At 56.8% G+C, this 18204-nt stretch overlaps 1 protein-coding gene across 1 annotated transcript in view; it reads right to left on the bottom strand.

Moving 5' to 3' along the window:
- Positions 1–10384, bottom strand: part of LOC142452521 (copine-5-like) — a 55829-nt gene extending 45445 nt beyond the window's left edge. The window contains exon 1 of the mRNA XM_075553802.1: positions 10290–10384. Coding sequence (XP_075409917.1) covers positions 10290–10384 — 95 coding nt within the window. The remainder of the gene's footprint in view (positions 1–10289) is intronic.
- Between the last annotated feature and the right edge of the window lie 7820 nt (positions 10385–18204).

The following is an 18204-nucleotide window of genomic DNA, read 5'->3' as shown; positions in this document are numbered from 1 at the left end:
AGGGCCTCCAACCCTGGCATACCTCAGGGCAGGTGGGCCAAGATCCTGAGGGCTCCCCCAGAGACTCCGGGGCCTGGGGGTGTGCCAACAACACCCAAACACCCGGCAGTTCCCCAGAGGCTGGCCCAGGGGGCCCAGGGAGAAAGATAAAAAAAACCAGGCATCTGATCTGAGCAGAGCTCTGGGTCAGGAGCTTCATCAGTGACCCCCTCATTTGCTCCAGTCTCATGCCAAGAGGCAGCGTCACCCCCGATTTCAGTGAGAAGGCCAGGGTTGCCTGGCTTCATCATGGTGAGATCTGAACTCAGAAGCCCAAGCTGGTTTGGAGGTGCCATAAAGAGAAACCCCAAACCAGAGCTTCTCAAACCCCCAACGGTCCAGCCGTGTCCGTACACCTTCAATCCTCCAACAGCTTCTGCAGTGCAGTGCCCGAAGCAACACACAAAAGACTGAAGAGGAGGACAGGGGTCCCTGTCTGCTCCAGCCCTGCTCCTCCGTGGATGGGCGGAACCAGTCTGAGGAAAGGCCGGAGAGAGCTGGGACCCAGAGTGCCTTGGCACCCAGCCCCTGGCACTGGCCCATCTCCCCTTTCAGACCCAGCACCTCACCCGAGTGCACCATCTCCCTGCCAGGCAACCTCGGCCAAGGTCTAAAAAGCAATTATCACATGGCTTGAGGAACAATCTTTTCTGGGGCTATTTGCATTTCTATTCTTGCTAATTATTGTTAACCATCGGTCCTCCCACGGCTGTGGGGCCGGGGGAGGGAATGGGTGCTCTGGCCTCTGATGCAGCTAAGCTGGAATCCCCACGGGGTCACGTGGCAAGTCCCCGCCCCTGGGCAAGCTACTTCACCTCCGTTTCCTCAGCCGTGGCTTGGGTCACCTCCCTCCCCCTGTGGTGCTGTTGTGAAGACAAGCACCTTCGACCAAGCTGGAGGTGGCATGTCCTTGATTGTCTCTCTCCCTGAAGACCACCACCCCCAACAAGTCCCAGAGATTCCAACATCAAGACCACCTCCTGAATCTGCTCCCCCTTGCCCTCACCCCCCACCCCCACCCCCTCTCATCTGGGGCCTCTGGCCAAGTAACTTGCCAAGATTCCTGCTCCTCTCACCCTCCTCCAGCCCATCTTCTTCCCAGTAACTAGAGACATTCTTAAGTGAATCAGATCACCATGTTACACGTGGTACACATGTGTAACATGTTACATGTTACACCTTCCTCACAACTGCTGTTGGAACAATTGACCTAATTCCTTAGCCTGGTCCACAGGGCCATGATCTGGACCTGCTTCTCTGCGGTCTCATAGTTCTGTCCTCCATGCCTTGTCCACACTGCTCCAGCCACACCAGCCTCCCTACAGTTTCACAAGCGCACGAAGGGCCTTCCTGCCACAGGGCCTTTGCACCTGCTGCTCTCCCTACCTGAGTCTCCTTCCCCCAGATTCTCCCACAGCTGGCTCTCTCCTCTCAGATAGAGACTCAAACACCACCTGCCTGTCCTGTCGATAAGGCATCCCCAACAACATGGACTCCGTTACAGAGCTTTTATCCCTGACAGATGGTGTTTTTGTTGCATAAAAACTTTGTATTCATGTTTATATCCGACCCCCCTATGAGAGTTCTGTAAGGGAGAAATTTCTCTTGTTCACTATGGCATCCCCAGCACTTAGAGTTGTGTCTGGTACAGAGAAAAGTCTCGGTAGCAAATGATGAACAATATTAACTACCAAATGCATACATGTTCTGGTCGGGTGCAGTAACCAGTGCTCATCACCACCATCACCAAAGTTATCCAGCACGTCCCAGTTTACAAAGAACGTCAGAGGCATCGTTTCTCTGGTCTTCACAGAATCCTACAGGATGTAGACAGGACCGGTATACCCCAGTGAATGGATAGTAAAATCCAGGTCGGTGCAAATGGATTGCTTTTATGTGATCTCTCTCATCACAGCCTTACAACTCCTGCCATGTGATTGGACGAGACTATATAAATAGGGAGTTGTGGCCCACCAAGGGAACTGGACACCACCCAGGTAACTGGACATCACCAAGGGAACCGGACTCGAGATGCACGGCACTCTTGTGGGGCTGGAGCCAGGCACATAAAGGGTATTAGCACCCTAAGAAGGGGGATTGGTCAGTTTTGCCATCCAGCTAGGTTTAAAATGAGCCATCCCAGAGGTGGAATACGAGGACCAGATCACCAAGAAGAGACAGGAGTACACTCTTTGGACCCCGCGTAACCTGGGCTAAGAACCTCCTAAACCCCAGAAACATACCCAGAGAGAGACAGAGAGAGCGGAGACACCAGAGATGGTGAGAGACGGGGGCAGAGAAGGTGTTCACGGGACCAGGAGGCCAGCTCAGGGATTGAGAAAGCTGAGCCCCTCTGGGGGAAGAGAGGGGGGCAGGGGGTTGTTGGCAGAGCTGAGTGTCACCAGACACTGGACAGAGCGAGGCTCACCAACCCACTGGGGGCCTTCAGGTGGACTTGCTAGTGGGGTTGGATGCCCTGGACCCATATCAGTGGAACTCAAGAACGTCGTGAGATTTGCATGGGGAGCGTAGAAACCAAGGAACTGAGGGGCTGCGGCCAGCCTAAGCAGAGGTTGTCCTATGCTAAATTGCAACCTGTTTCTCCTCCCCTCAGAAAGACCGACACAGTGGGTGTGGCCGGTGAGTCCTGTGTGGACATGGCCACGAATGATGGAACCCAGCAGGGCGCCGTGGGAGGCACGCATGGCGTCATAATTGGTGGAAGGGTTGGCAAGAGGTGGTGAGGCTGACCTCGCCTTCCCCGGAGTCAGCCTGGGGCTGGTACTGGTGGTGATTCCCCCGCCCCCATCTCGGAAGCCAGAGGACGTCAGATCACATTAAAGCACACAGCCCAGGTCTCGGAACAGCTAAGTCGTGGACTGCACACTGTCTGTCTCCTGCCGGGGATTCTTCGATACCAAAAGGCATGAAGCTTTCTCAGTGGGACCTTCGGGGACTATGTTAAGTCAGCAGAGGTCATATTAAGGAACAGAGGTGCCTTTCAGTGTAGCACCAAATCGGGTGGGGGTGGGGGCAGATTCCTTTTCTTGCCCAGGAAACTAGTAAGTGAGAACCAGTTCAGGGTCGGGCAGACTTGCACTTGGAGAATCAGTCCCCAGTCAGCTAACACCAGCTATGCAGAGACTATGGGAAAGTCTGAGGAGTCGTCCTCAGAGATGTCAACCTGAGTGCCCCTCCAGTCCCAGAGAACTCAGGTGGCCTCAGGAGCCATCTGGGAAACCCCTGCAACAGATGTCATGGATGTCATGGACGGCCCCTGACAGACACTCTGCACTTCCCTCCTGTTAACAGAATCCAATTTGGTTCGGGTACCTGGTGAAGATCCCTTCCACCTGGTCTGGAGTGAACAGAGGACATGGAGCCAGAGGACAGAGCCTGCAGGGACAGTTTCAGGGGGGTCAAGCTTGTGGGATTAAAAAGAGCCTTTCAGAGAAAAGGCTTTCAGCTCCCTGTATTTGGATGTGGCTGTGATGCCTGGGGCAAAGGCAGCTGGACCTCTGGCTTGGAAGATGGCATTGTAGAGAAGGCAAAGAGAGCTGACCACCTCCTGACCCCACTGTGATCTGAGGAAACTAAAGGCCATTGGGGTCTAAGGCACTATCGATCATCCAGGTGCCTTGCTAAGTCCAGCCCAAGGCTTCCTAGTGGAAACCTGCTCCTCTGGGCCCCATCGATTTCCAGTTGTGTGGTTCTGCCGGCTCCTGTGTGTCCTTTCCAGTGATGAAGGCCACGGCTCTAGGCAGGGAGGACTGTGGGCAGGAGCCAGAGGAAGGATGGTGGACTCGCACCACGTAGGCAGGGTGCCGCAGAAGGCTGGCTGCCATCCTGAGGACTCTGGTCTCTGCTCGCTCGGGATTCCCCCCATCTCAGGTTCACCTCTCAGAGTCATGGGCGCCCTTGAACAAGGAAGGCCTCTCCCATCGCTGGGGACTGGCAGTCTTGGTCAGGCCTGCCATGGTTCATACCCCTGGAGACCCCCAACCCCAGTCCTCAAGAAGTCCCCCGGGGTTCTGCCGTCTGAAAAACAAAAACCTGACTGTGAACACTCCCTCCTGAGCACGTTAACTGTGGGACCATGGGCGGGTCCCTTAACCTCCAGTTAACAAGGTAACTGTGTGAGGTGGAATTCTAAGATGCCTGCCTCCTGGGTGACGGGCCTTGTAGAAACCTCTCCCCTTAAGTGTGGGAGCTTCCTAGCTGCCATGCAGTCAGTCCCCGATTCCTGGCGACCCCATGCGTGATGGAACGAAACTCTGCCCAGCCCTGTGTCATCCCGTCACGGGTGGTGGATCAGACCATTGTGATCAGTGGGGCCTCCGTGGGCTGAGTTTCAAAAGGCCTTTCTTCCTAATCTTAGGCTGGAAGCTCTGCTGAAAACATGTCGGTATCATAAGCCTCTTTTGACAGATGGGGGGTGGCTGCACACGAAATGCATTGCCTGGGACTCAGACCCAAGACACCTCCCTGCGCGAAGGTGAGAATTCGACCAGAGACCCACCACTGTGGTTGCTTCCTTGGTGAAGCTGGATTATATGCCAGCGGGGATCCCAGACACAGCCCGGTGACTCTAAACCAAGAAACCAAACCCCATGCCCTCCAGCCCATGCTGATTCACAGGGACGGACTGCCCTCTGTGAGTTTCCGAGATGGCGACTCTTGGTGGGCGTAGGAAGCCCCATCTTTCTCTCTGTTCCCGTGATGCCACTGTTACACTGGCCGTTGGAGCAGACCAACTGGAGAGACTCCTTGCAGCTCTGAAGAAGGAAACTGCCGCAGGATGCAAGGGCCATGTGGCTGGGACCCAAAAGAGGGGCGCAGGGCGCCGACAGCCACTCCCAGTCAACACCCAGCAAGCCAATGGAGACTTATTCATAGGACCTCCAGGGGCTGAACCAACTGCCCACCTCTTGAGAGAGCCCGGCCGGGGCCCCGAGCCCCAGCTTAGAGGAGATAACAGTCACAGCTACACCTCCATTTCTACCCGGTGAGACGCTGGGTGGCGCACCGTGCCCGGACTGTTGACCTACAGCAGCTGTGAGATAATAAATGCATATTGTTTTAAGCCACTGGGCTTGTGATCATTTGTTATGCAGCAATTGAAATCTAATACAATCATCTTCGGTTGAACCACATGAAATTGCTCCGTTAGTAGGTCAAAATCAGCAGCGTCCAGGCAATTTCAGACGGCTCAGCCTAAGACAGATGCGAAGTGCCTACCATGTAGTAAGCACTGGATAGAGGCGGCTGCTAGCATGCGGTGCGCTCCTCTCAACTGGGAGTGCCTTGGCAGATGCAATGGCTGGAGTCGACCTCTTTCTTCCAGCACTGGCTTTGAGAGCTGCCCCACTGTCCCCAGGCTGTCAGAAGAAAGTGCTCAGAGCCACCTCACACCGTGCCAGAGCTGAGCAGCCTCTCAGGCCCCCAGGCAGCAAAATGCCAGCCTGAACAGACAGCACCAAACAGCGCCTCCAGGGCAGAGGCAGCAGCTGCCCCACCAGGGGCAGATTCCAGCAGGGCGAAGCAACCCGGCCTGTCTCCAGACTCCTGCCCCCGGGATCTCAGGAGCGCCCCCCGCCCACCACCACCATGTGGAGTCCTACTCTTACACCAGGGCATTGCATCTGCAGCAGCAGGTCCTGACGCATTACATAAAAAGTCCAAATCATCCTTTCTAACTAACTGGGCCGCTCCAGGCGGGATGGAGAGGCTGGAAAACCGGAAAGGCCCTTGGGGGTATGGGCACACTGGGAAACGGACGTTTTGATTAGGTCTGCAGTTCCCCTCAAAGTCTGGGGAGGTTTAGAATAGACCACACGCGGAGAGGTTGGGGGCTTGGGGCAGGGGTCTTTCAAGTCACCATTTCCACCAGGTGTCTGCTCATGCTCGGCCCCACACACCACACACCCTACCCTCTCCCCAGACAGCCCTCGCACTACCATCGAGCGATGCTGTCTCATAGCGACCCTATCGGACAGGGAAGAACAACCCTGCAGGTTTCAGGGACTGTCACTCTTGACAGGAAGGGAAAGCCTCATCTTTCTCCCACAGAGCAGATGGTGGTTTTGAACTACCATCGTTGAGCAGCCCAAGCCATAACGACGATGCCACCCGGGCCCCTTAAACAACCCTTGGGAATCTCTAAATGTAGCCGATCTCCAGGCCCCCCACAAACAGGGGCCCGGATATAGAGCCAGATCTCTATTTACTGCCAGGTGTCACAACAGCCAAACCAGCTGCCTGGGTGTCATAGTCCACCTGTGCTCCCCAGGGTGCCCAACGCTGATTTTTTTCTGTCTGAAGTACAGGGTCAGGCCTTTCTTCGGAGGCACTTCTCAGTGGACCCAAACTACCAACTTTCCCCTTAGTAGCCAAGCGCTTTTCCAGTTCTGGCCAGGAAGGGGCTGCTGGCCAACAGTGAAAAACAGACAAACCCAACCCACTGCCATCAAGTCAATTCTGACTCAGAGCTTCCCTCTACAGTAGCGGTTCTCCACCTTCCTAGAGCCACGACCCTTTCATACAGTTCCTCCTGTGGTGGTGACCCCCCAACCATAACATTATTTTCGCTGCTACTTCATCACTCTCATTTTGCTACTGTTATGAATTGGGCGACCCCTGTGAAAGGGTCGTTTGACCCCCAAAGGGGTCGAGACCCACAGGTTGAGAACCGCTACTCTATAGGGTTTCTGAGCCTGTCAATCTTTATAAAGGCAGGCAGCTTCATCTGACCCCTCCAAGTGGCTGGTGGCTTTGAACCATCAACTTTTCAGCTCAACGCCTAACCCAGAGCACCGCCGGGCCTCCTTTGCCAACAAACAGGCAACAAAGCTGACCATTCACAGGCTAGCCCATTTGATCCTCCTAAGTGCATGTGGGAAGGATGCTACTTTCCAGTCGAGGAAACTGAGGGAGAAACAGGTGAAAGAGCTCAAGCAAGGTCACACCCAGGGTCAGAACTGAGATTTGAACTCGGGCTGACAAACCAGCCTGCCAAAGCAAGGCCTTCTAATCTTCAGCCAAGTTCACCAAAGACGGTGAAGAGAACCGTTTGGGGGTGGACGATAAATGAGTCTCAGATACACAATACCCAAGGCAGGGGCCCCAACGCGTGTCCATGCCAGTGTCATCTGCACTCCCCCAGCAGCTCTGGACTGGTGCTCAGGCCCAGCCCGACACCAGGCAGGTGGGTTCACTCAAGAGTGCCCTGGGACAGGCATGGCAGGAGGCTGGTCCCTGCCCTAAGCCCAAGGCTGCGAGTTCCTGGGCCTACAGGGTGGGTCGGGGCCCTTCGTAAGAGGGGATGCAAACTGGAAACAATCATTTCTGAGATGTTGACTTCCTCAACTTCAGATGCCTATCCCAAAGTCCCTGAGTTCTCATCCCTCCAACACCTCCACCTGCCCCTTGTTCCCTGCCCACCAGCAGGTGTCACAAAGATGCTTAGGGAGCTAGTCATCCCTGACCAGGGGTGGGAGATTTGACTCATCAACTAGCAATGAAGAACGTGCTGGAGATGACACTCTAAGTGGCTCTTTCTTTCCCATCAGCCTCATCTTCCTCTTAAACCCATTCTCTTTCTCTCTCTGTCTTGGAACTCGGAGAGTTGGACCTGGTGGAGGCCAAGAGCCGGATCTACAAGTTCAATCCAGATTGCTTTCTCACCCTTTCATTCCAACGATCTCCTCCCACCACCCAAAGAAACACCCGCCTGCCCCCTCCTCTGGCTTTCTGGAGGGCAGGATCAGGGTTGCCCCCAAGCTATGGGTCACACCCCCTAGGTTGGCCCCAGAAACACAGCCCCCAGGAACCCATAAGCATCCCTGGGTGCCTCTTAGGCCAGAAGTCTAATTCTGTTCCAGAGACCAGCCAGGAGGGACCAGCAGGAGGGCTGCCAGCCTAGAATCATTTGTGTTGTTGAATGTGCCCCATTGATTCTGACTTGTAACAAACCTAGAAGCCCGAGTAGAACGGCCCCATTGCACAGGGTTTCCAAGGCAGGAAACCCTTGTGGAAGCAGACTGCCACAGAGCGGTCTTCCACAGAGCAGTTGGTGGGTTCGAACCGCCAACTGTTAGCCACCAAGCGCCACCACTACAGCGCCAGATCTCCTTAGGGCAACCCTAGTGGTTATTTCTTGAGCACCTACTGTGTGCTTAAGCAAGAATGAACTGATGTGCCGTTTCAAGACCCCTTAATCCTGCAAGCTACCCACGAGTCTTTGTTGAGCACCTACTATGCGCCAGGCAGGGCTCTGAGCTCCCGAGCAACCTCCGTGTGTGACAGACTAGAAGCCTGAGGCTCAAGGCGTGTCCCTAGTGGGAGAGCACATTCCATCTCAAGATATCTCACTCCAGAGTCACCACGCCATCTGCCTTCTCCATCTAATTATTCCAGTGGAGAAGAGGGGCTCCTAGGGTCTGAGTCAGGGAGGGGTTCCTACCCTCCAGGGAGCGGAATTGCTTTGGAGGAGGAGGGAGGAACTCTACACCCCTGCAGTGTCTCCTACAAGGCTTAGTTCTCAGAGTATGTGAGCGATCCCATGGGCCCGAGGGCCACGGGACACTGTGCTTGAGGCTGTGTGTACCATGGTGAAGGGGATGCCAGGAGTTGGGTAAGCAGGCGGCAGACTTCTCAGGGGGGGCAGAGATGAAGGAGGGGTGAAACCTCAATAGAAATTGGCTGTGCAGAGACTCCAAGAGGAAGACAGGATGGATGAGGGGGTAACTCTAAAGCAAGGCTTGGGCCAGGTTCCCACCAGCCCTTCCACCCCAGATCTATGGAATTGGAATTGATGTCGTTGAACAATGTGTTCTTAAGAACCACCTGGTGATCCTAACCACCTGGGACAGAAAGGCCAATTCCCAGCAGGAAGTTGAGCTGGAAAGAACCAGTTGAGGAGCCCGTCTCTGAAGCCAAGGGGCAAGATTGAAACCTGGGGGTGGGGGTGGCGGGGGCTTGCATGTGTCTGTCAGTCACGGGGAGGGGAAGGGAAGGCAGATGCTGTGGCAGCTGTTGATGGCTGAGGAGGTGAGATTGGAGCTAATGGGCCATCAGGAGTCTCCCAGCAGAGTAATGGCAAGATGCAAATTGTGTTGGGAGATGTTACTGACAGTTGTCTGTGTGAGATCCACCGGGAAGGCACATGGGGGTGGTGGTGGAGAGTTGTCATCCGAGCCCCACAAAGGACCGCTTCTCTCTCGGGCTACCCACACCTGGACAGTACAACGTGGGCAGATCATGCTGGAGGCCACAGGGTGGCTGAAGGATTTGACCAAAGTGGCCTGGGGCAGTAGTTGGCATGCAGGACACAGCACAGCATGGGCTCTGGGAATGTTGCTGGTCCCTTGGGAGCATCTCCTGGGCTACCTGGGCCCCACAGTCCTGGTCAGCCTCTGGGTGACAGCACTAAGGAAAGAATCCTTCCTTCTCCAGCAGGACTGCCTTCCACTCACTGAGGGGAACCTGGGGGAGACTCACGGCTGCTTAACGCCTGTGTGATGTGACTGTGGATTTGTAAGGGGAGCTTACAAGAATACTCCCCCCCCCCCCCCTGCTGAATCTCTATTCCTTTGGATCAAGATTCTGGACCGAGGTCTTTGTCATAATGGTACCACTTTCCTTCGTTGCCCATTATCCACACCAGGGTATCAATGAGTCCATTTGATCAGCTCCCTGAGCCAGCTTTGTCGTTATGGGAGGTGAAAGAGCGATTTAGAATTCTGGGGTCTAAGAGGGCAGGAGAGGAGGACGGGGAGAGGAAGGGGGAGAATAGGGAAACGTGCAGAAAAAGAGAAGGCTGGCGCCTTGAAAGGAGAGGGGCAGGTCACTCCCCTTGGGAATTTGGGGCTTGTTGATCAGAGCCTGGGGCTAGTGGAGAGACCCTTGCTTATCTTTCACCATCTCCATCTGACTCTCCATTCGGGCATCTGGACCCTGTTCCTGAGTCTCCCCAGCTCGTCCCTGCAACAGCCGGGCGGGCAAACTTTCCAGGATGGGACCTCAGGCCGTCCTCCCCTCTCCTCCGCCCGTCCACCAGCGGTTGGGCAGGGGCTCTAGGCGGACGGAGGCAGGTGGGCGTCCATGAAGGAAGGGAGCTCGCAGCAGCTGAGGGTTGAGGCGACTGGGATTGCGGGGCTGCAGAGCTCCGGATCTAGGGGTGGGGCGGGGCGGGATGGAGGGGATCCGGGAGGCGGGGGGGGGGGGGGGGACCCGGCCAGCGGGCGGCTCACCTGCAGGAAACGGTGATCTCCACCTTGGTGGCCGGGATGCTGCCCGCCAAGGAGTCGAACTCGCTCAGCGACGCCATGTCCTCGGGCTGCTCCATCGCCCACTGCGCCCCACACCCCAAATTAGTCAACCCCGAGCGCGATTCGCGCCTCCTCCGGAGCGACTGGAGCCGAGACTCTCCCCTAACTCAGATGCCCGGGGGGGGGGGGGGGGGGGCCGGGCAGCTAGGGGGGAATAGGGGAGAGCGGCGAGGGGGCGTGGGAAGTGAGAGAGGAAAGGGGGCGGGGAAGCGCGGAGAGGAGGGTTCGGGCAGCGAACCGAGGAGGTTGGGGACCCAGTGGTGAGCGGCAAGGTGCCCAGGGTGTTAGGGCTCAGCGGGGAGAGGCAGAGAGAGGCGCGAGCAGAGGGCAGCAGGGAAGGCAAGAGGAGCTATGGAGAGGGGCCCAGGAAGAGGGGCGCGTGGCTGCGGGCAAGGAGTGGGGGGCGGCAGGGTGGGGGGGCGCTGGAGCCCCAGCGAGGGGCGTGGGGCTGGAGGCGCCGGATGGGGCGCGGGAGGCGGAGGTGGCCCGGCGCGGGCAGAGCAGAGCTGGGAGCCGTGCGGACTGCGCCGCCTCTCGCCTGGGCTCCGCGCGGGCGGTGGCGGGGTTGGGGACGCGGCTGCGAGCGCCAGCTCCTCCGCTCGAGCTCCGGCTCCGGGATGCCCGGGCTGCGGGAAAATCAAATCTCCCCAAGCCGCCGCCTCCCAGCACCCGGGGCGGACTGTGTGCGGGGCCCGCAGGGGCCGGGGCGGGGCAGCGGGCGGGGTCTGCGCGCGGGTGTGCTTGTGTCTGTGTGAGCGTGAGTCTGGGTGTGCGCGCGCGTGTGGTGTGTGTGTGTGTGTGTGTGTGTGTGTGCGCGCGCGCGTGCCTGGCGAGCGGGGGGACGCGGCTCCGGATTTGGGGGGGTGCGGAGGCGAGGAGCGGGTGTTGACAACTAGAGGTGGCCCGGCCCCCGCGCATCTTGATCTGCGCGGTCCTTCACCTGATGTCAGGGGTCTCCATACACGGGAGTTGCGGGGGGCGGGGGGTGTTGTGAACCAAGGGCGCTTGTTAGCAGAAGAGCCTGTCTAGGGCGGGGGTGGGGAGGGGCAAGTGCAAAGGAGCCCCTCCCGGAGCTGGGAGTGGGCAACGGATGTCTGCTGAGTGTATGTCCCACCGTGCGGGGTGGGTCCAGTCTGGAAACGGACCACCTCTCCTCCAGGGGAATGGAGGCGAGGGAGGGGTCCCCTATGAGGGGAGGGGCCGCCTGGGTTTCAGGTGAAGTCCTTCAGGCCCAGGCATAGTAGGGGCATGGGCGCGCCCCATCCCGCCCCTGGTTCCCGTGCCGCCCTGGGCCAGCGACCTCCGGGTTCACAGCCCGTCGAGACTGCTCCTCGGCTGGGCCATCCCAGGTCCAGAAGCTTCTGCCACGAGGCTGCTCGAGCTCTGCAGGCTTCCAGATAACCGGCACTGAGCAGCCACGCCTGCTGGGTACCCCCCAAGGCCCTTGCCCCAGGAGAAAGGGGCTCTCCAGCGGCCCTCCACCTGCCAAGGCCCTCACGACCCCCTGCCTGGCCCACCCTAGCCTCGCCCTCCCAGGTCGGGCTCGCCGAGCAGAGGCGGCTCGCTAAGATTGCCGCAGCCCCTCCTAAGCAAGTCTTGGCTTCGCAGACTGAGCCTCCCTTTCCGCGCCCACCGCCTGGCGCCGCGGAGCCGGACGCGTCTGGGGCCGGGGGAAGGGCTGGGCTGGAGAGGCCCCGGGAGGAGGCTGGGCGCCGGGGGAGTCGCTCCTCCAAGACCTGTCCTTGGACAGCCGGGCCTTCAGGGTGCGTTTAGATTCCGTTTGAAGTCAATTCCCAGAACAACAGACAGAGTGAGTGAAAGCTAAATATAAGAACACATTCCTGGGATTGGTGCTTCCCGTTACTCCTGGCCTGGGACCCCCGGACAGACAACATCAATCAACAAGAGGACCCGCATGCCCGAGCTAGTGTCAGAGCACAGCAGGGGCGCCTAAAGCCGCACCCACCCTCCAGGGTTAGCATTTGGTCCTGCCTGAGGGATGCAGATGGAAGTCGGCTCCACACACACACTGCAGGCCTGCTGACCGGGGTTCATTCCTCCAGTATTCCCGCGCCCCTGCTGTGGTGCTGGTGCCCAGGTTCTGGGAGAACGGCTTCTGTTAGGCGCCTTGGGGTTCATTCTGACGCCTAGGAGGCAGAGTAGCTCCCTAGGGAGGGGGTGATAGGCTGTCATCTGCGTGGGAAAGAGGCCCTGGTGCCATAGTGGATTATGGGCTGGGCGGCTAATCTCAAGTCAGGAGTTCGAAGCCCCTCATCTCTCTGAAGGAGAGCGAGGATGCCTTCCTATCAGGTAAAGATTTTCAGCCTCAGGGATCCATAGGGGCTGTTCTCCTCTGTCCTGGGACTCAATCGACTTGATGGCTCTTTCAAATCTGTGCAGGGGTGGGGGGTAGATTTACCTGCCTCGCTCACAGAGCAAGAGCGGTGGGGGGAGTTCCAAGTGCCAGCCTTACTGTCTGTTAGCAGCCAAGCACTTAACCATCGTGCCACCGAAGAGAAACAACACCCGCCCACTGCCAGCGATCATACCGACCCTGTATGACAGAATAGAACTGCCTCTGCGAGTTTCCAAAACTGTCACTCTTTATGGGAGCAGAAAGCCCCAATCCCCGGGGAGTGGCTAGTGGTTTCAAACTGCCGACCTTGCAGTCAGCACCGGGACCAGCAATCATTCTGCCAGCAGGGTTCCAATGTGTCACCAGGGCCATCCAATTTTCAAAACTGTGTACCTGGAGACAGAACCTATGCTTGCTTTTATTTATTTTCCTTTGAGATATTAAGATTCGGTATTTTGAATTTGCATGATTCGGTGGCTTTTGGTCTATGCATGAAATATACTGAAAGTCATTCTCCATCTACAGCAGGGAAGCGGTAGTCCCCGTATTTAATAAACAGGAAGCAGGTGCCTAGAGAGGGTAAGTAACGTGCCTGTGATCACCCAGCTGGAACTGGCAGAGGGAGAATTTGAAACCAAGCAGGCAACAGCAAAGCCTGTCTCTCCACAAGAGGCCGGACTGCCTCTCAGGATGGGAGCAGATAATGGAGAGTATTAAAAGTCCAGCGAAGCCCTGCTGAAGATGGCAATGGTAGGGTGCCACTGGAGGCTGGTGAGTAAGGGAGTGGGGAGGTTCAAGTTCCACCCATGCCACCTAATGTGACAGAGTCTGGAGTCATTGCTCCAGTGCCTCTTTCTAGAAAGATATGGGACCCTGTTTAATCCTTTCCATTTCCTCTGCTGTCACATTTCCACTGCTGGCTCTCAATATACATACATACATACATATACATATATACATACCTGCCTAGATGCAGAGAATAAAGAGGAAAACAAAACAGGCCCACACAACATCTGTCCCCAAAGAGTTCCCTGGGCAAATGGGTCTCCAAGACATAGGGCTGGATGAGCCACAGCGAGGAGAGCTCTGGAGAACCCCCAAACAGAAGAATAACCAATCGTTCGGCCCCAGAAAGAGTGCAAGGGCAAGAGAGGGGGTCTGGGCACAAGGTCGGAAAGGAGGGTGAGCAGAAGCTGAGCCTGGGGCAGTGATTTGAATGTGCGTAATTTACAGCCTGGGGAACCCAGGGGAGCAGCTCTACTCTGTCCTCTGGGGTTGCTGTGAGTCTGCATGGACTCTGTGGCAGTGAGTGAGTTTAGTTGGCTGATTAAGGAGACAGGGTGTGGGGAGTGCACAGGTGAGATGGGAAAGGTAGGGCAGTCAATAAAGGCTGAATTATCCAACCAGTGTCATGGTGGGCTACTGGGGTTCAACCTCACTGGAGGACCTGGGAGACGATACAGAGCACCCATCAGGCTTAGCTCACCTTAGCTCATGAGGGAGCTGGGATGAATAGGTATGTGGGCACCAACTGCTCTCAATCATCCACTCAGGGCTGAGCTCCAGTGGAAGCAAGTCCTGGACACTTTTGATTTAACCCACATGGGGTGGCAATGAGGTTCCAGAACCCAGAGAACACCTGTAAGCAACAACAACAACAATGATAAAAGCCAATACTAAGCAACTGTACCACTGGGAGTCTGGTGGCATAGGAGGTACACGTTAGGCAGATAGCTGCAAGGCCAGAGGTTCAAAACCACCAGCTACTCCGTGGGAGAAAGAGCTTTCTGCTCCCGTAAAGAGTTACAGTCCTGGACAGTAGTTTGACCCTGTCCTGTGGGGTCACTCTGAGTCAGCATCGACTCCATGGCAGTGGACTTGGTGTTTTGGTTGGCAGTTGGATGTGATTTGGGGCATTCTGGAGTGGTAAAAGTGAGGGGAAGGGTCAGGCCACAGAGAGCAACTATGACTGGGGGCCAAGGCTGAGAAGTTATTCTTGGCAAAGGACCGGCCTGAGAAAGGGCTTAAGGTTTGTGCCTGGGGCACAGAGGGTAGGTGGCAGAGGTTGAAGGTGAGGCCAGGGAGGGATGAGGTGTGATGGGTCAGGGGCCTTGGCCTCTTGTAGGCACGGATGCTTTTCAGAGGTGAGAGACCAGCCAGTTAGCTCCAGAATGCAAACCCTGCTGCTTGGGCCCAGGCCGAAACACTCAGAGTCCAATGCTCAGATGTATTGCTTTGGTACTGGTTCAAAGCAGACCACTGGCCTTGCCGTTGGACACATCGTTTCTTCCATGGAGGAGAGTAGCCACGGTTACCTGTGATGTTCAGGCCAGTCAGATGGAGATAGACCACCAGGCTGCAAACGTGCTCTCAGGGCCTGGCACCAGGATTAGAAGGAACCTTGGCCCTGGCCCATCCGACACGTCCGTTCCCCCCCCCCCCCCCCCCCCCCACCGCGGCTCTAGCCCCTGTGATTAAGAGCTGCGAGGACGGCATGGAGAGACAGAATAATCAGCATCAGTGCTTTGCCTTTGCATCCAAGACTGCAAACCCGCTAGAATTTGACCTAATCCTCCGTGTTAATGATGGCAGAGCAATTTCGGGAGGCAACCCACAGCATGGATAAGGAGGGGAAAAGCACCAGGGAGCTGGGGAGGCAGCTGCTGCCCCCCCTCCAGGCACGTTGTAAATGCTGCCTCTGACCCTCGTTTGAGGCTGGGGACTGGGAGGAGGGAGTGTGTATGGGTCAGGGAAGCGTCCCGACTGCGCCTTAGAAACTTAAAAACAAGGAGTTCTTTACTCTGGGTGAACGCAGGCGGAGCCAGGCAGGGCGCACAGCTTGTTGAGCAGAGTGTGGCCTGATCTTGAGACCCCACTTGCCCCCTCGGCTGGGTGCCATGTCAGCCCCCGGGAGAGAAAAAGCGAGGGCATGACAGGAACCCGAAACCAGCGGGGCGGTAAGGAGGCAGGGGAGATGCAGTGTCTGATTCCATCCATTAACAGAAATGCTAGAAGAGGGTCTCGGTTGGACACTGTCTAAGTTAAAGCCCCTTCTCTGATTCAAAGTCACCCAGCTATTCCCTCAGTAAGGGACTCCAGTGACAACAGCCAGGTCAGGCCTCCCAGGGCAGGAAGGTCCTGCCTGATAATGGTGTATGGGAGGCCACAGGCTGTGGGGCTCCTGGGAGAGGTAAGGAGCTGAGCATGGCTCTCCACACCTCCAACCTTCCCACTGCAGACAAGAGCCCCTTTCTCCTGTGGGGGTAGGAGCCCCCCTCTCCAACCAGAACCCCAAGTTGCCCTTTGCTCTGCCTCTCCCCGCATCAGAGTGGCATGTAGCTCTGTCCAGGTTTCATCTGGGCAAAGGGAAGCCCAAGGGTCCTTCCTGCCCCCTGGGAACCACCTCCCACCCCTACCTCTTCTGGTATCTGTCTGCAGCCCAGCAGACACTGGCTTCCTGCCTTGAGTCTCTGGCCTGCCTGCTCCTTCCAGCCGCACCTGCTTCCCCAAGGGGGGAGCCTGCCCTGCCTGCTCCTTACTGTCTGGGGGCATCCCACCCACCCAAGGATCCGCCTAAAACCAGTCCGACTATAATGCTTAGGGCCTCTGCTCAAGCGCTCCCTGTGGCTCCAAAGAACCCGCTGGCCTGGTCTGCCCCCTCCATCCCTGTGACCTTCCTCATTCTCTCCCATAAGGAGCCCACTCCTGCCACACTGGCCTACCAGCTCGTCTCGGATCTTGTCCCTGCTGTTCCCTCAGCCTGGAACAGTCTCTCCCTGGGAGCTATGCATTAACTCCCCCTCACTGATCATTCAGGTCCCCCACGTTCTCCTCAGGGAGGTTTTCCTGGCCACACGACCTACAGGCAGGCCTGGTTACTCTTCTTCCTTGCTCACCTGCGTTTTCCTTAGTAGCATTATCCTCGCCGGTCTCCACGCACCCAGTGTCTTGTTTGCTGTTGCATCCCCCAGCCTGGCACACAGCGGATGCTCCATTCCTCACATGTCCGAATGAGAAGTCCACCCCTTCCCACTAAAACCTCAGCGCCTTCCTAATGACCCTCAGCTTCCACCGAGCAGCCCCAGGCAGGGTCTCTGTCCTCCCCACCACCCCCTCCATCCACCCACCACACTTCAGAGCATCTAGCAGGAAATCACCCAGAGGAGTCTCCGGGCTCCCTGGTCAGTATCACCGAAGCGGGAAGGCCTTCTCATGTATTGTTAGCTCCTGAGACCCTGCTGTGCACTGACAGGACGCCATGCCCGCACCCGTGCCGTCCTCACCGAAACCAAGGATGCCACTGTCCTTTCTACTGTTACTGGGTCTATCCTGCTCCGAGCCAGAGCTGTGCTCACTGCCAGTGGGAGACCTCCAGCGGTCTCTTCAGAAGCAGCGCAGTCCCCTGGAGTTAGAACACTCCCTCGGAGTCTGTGGCCCGGGACAGTGGGCACTGCTCATCTGTTCTACAGCGAAGGAAACCAAGGTCCACAGTCACCCAGTAACACACGCACACAAGTGTCTGGGTGGGCTCCTCCGCAGCCCCCGGCCTCATGCAGGCCCTGCCTCAGCCTGCCCCAGCATGGCTGCAGGACCTTGTCCAGCATCCTGTGATTGAGGGTAGAAGGAGGCCAGGAAGGGTTTCTACTTGTTCGTTTTCCCTGTGTCCAAGTGCACCTCTCTCTCTCTCGCTTGGTACTGTTCATGTTTTCCTCATAGCTTCCTGCTGTGGCTACAACAGAAATACTATAAGTGGGTGGCTTTGATGAATGGAATCTCTTGGCTCCTGGATGAGCAGCCAGAGGTCCACATTAGGGACCCAGGGAAAGTTCGTCTCTGAGTGGGCTGCGGGGGAAGGTCCTTTTCTGTCTGCAGTTTCTGTTCAGGGCTCCTTGGAAATCTTCACGGGCGGCGTGGCATCTCCCCTCCCTCCTTTCTGGCTTCTGTGCCTACTCTGCTCTTTTGTTGGCTCTCCAGAGTGACTGGCTGAAGACACACCCTCCACAGACAGCACCATGTTGGCATTGTGGAGAAAACCTCTTCTTCCCAAATGGGATAATGGCGAGAGGTATTGCTGTTAGGGGACCAAGCCACATTTTGGGAAGACACAATTCGCTCCATCACATTGAGGTAGAATTAGAAACCTCATGCTGTGGAAAACTTTGACGCTAATTCACTTACACTTTACAGATGTCAAAACCGAGGACGGGAGAGGGAAAGAAAACTAGCCCAGCGTCTTGCCGATGAGCAGCAATGAAAGGTGCAGTTGGATGGTGCTGTGACCTCGCTCCGCTGGTTTCACCAAAGTCCGAGGTTCGCGTCCACCCAGGAGTACCTCAAAAGAAAGGCCTGGTGATCTCCTTCCAAAAGCATTGCCATTGACACCTCAGCGGGCACAGCGGCATTCTGGCACACACAGAAGCCAGAATCTACCAGTTGGCAACTGGTTTTGTTTTTTACTTTCTTTAAGAGATAAAAGCTGTT

Source organism: Tenrec ecaudatus, chromosome 7 (genome assembly GCF_050624435.1).
Source record: "Tenrec ecaudatus isolate mTenEca1 chromosome 7, mTenEca1.hap1, whole genome shotgun sequence".
NCBI classification, from domain to species: Eukaryota; Metazoa; Chordata; class Mammalia; order Afrosoricida; family Tenrecidae; genus Tenrec; species Tenrec ecaudatus.
This window is presented reverse-complemented; position numbering and strand designations above follow the sequence as displayed.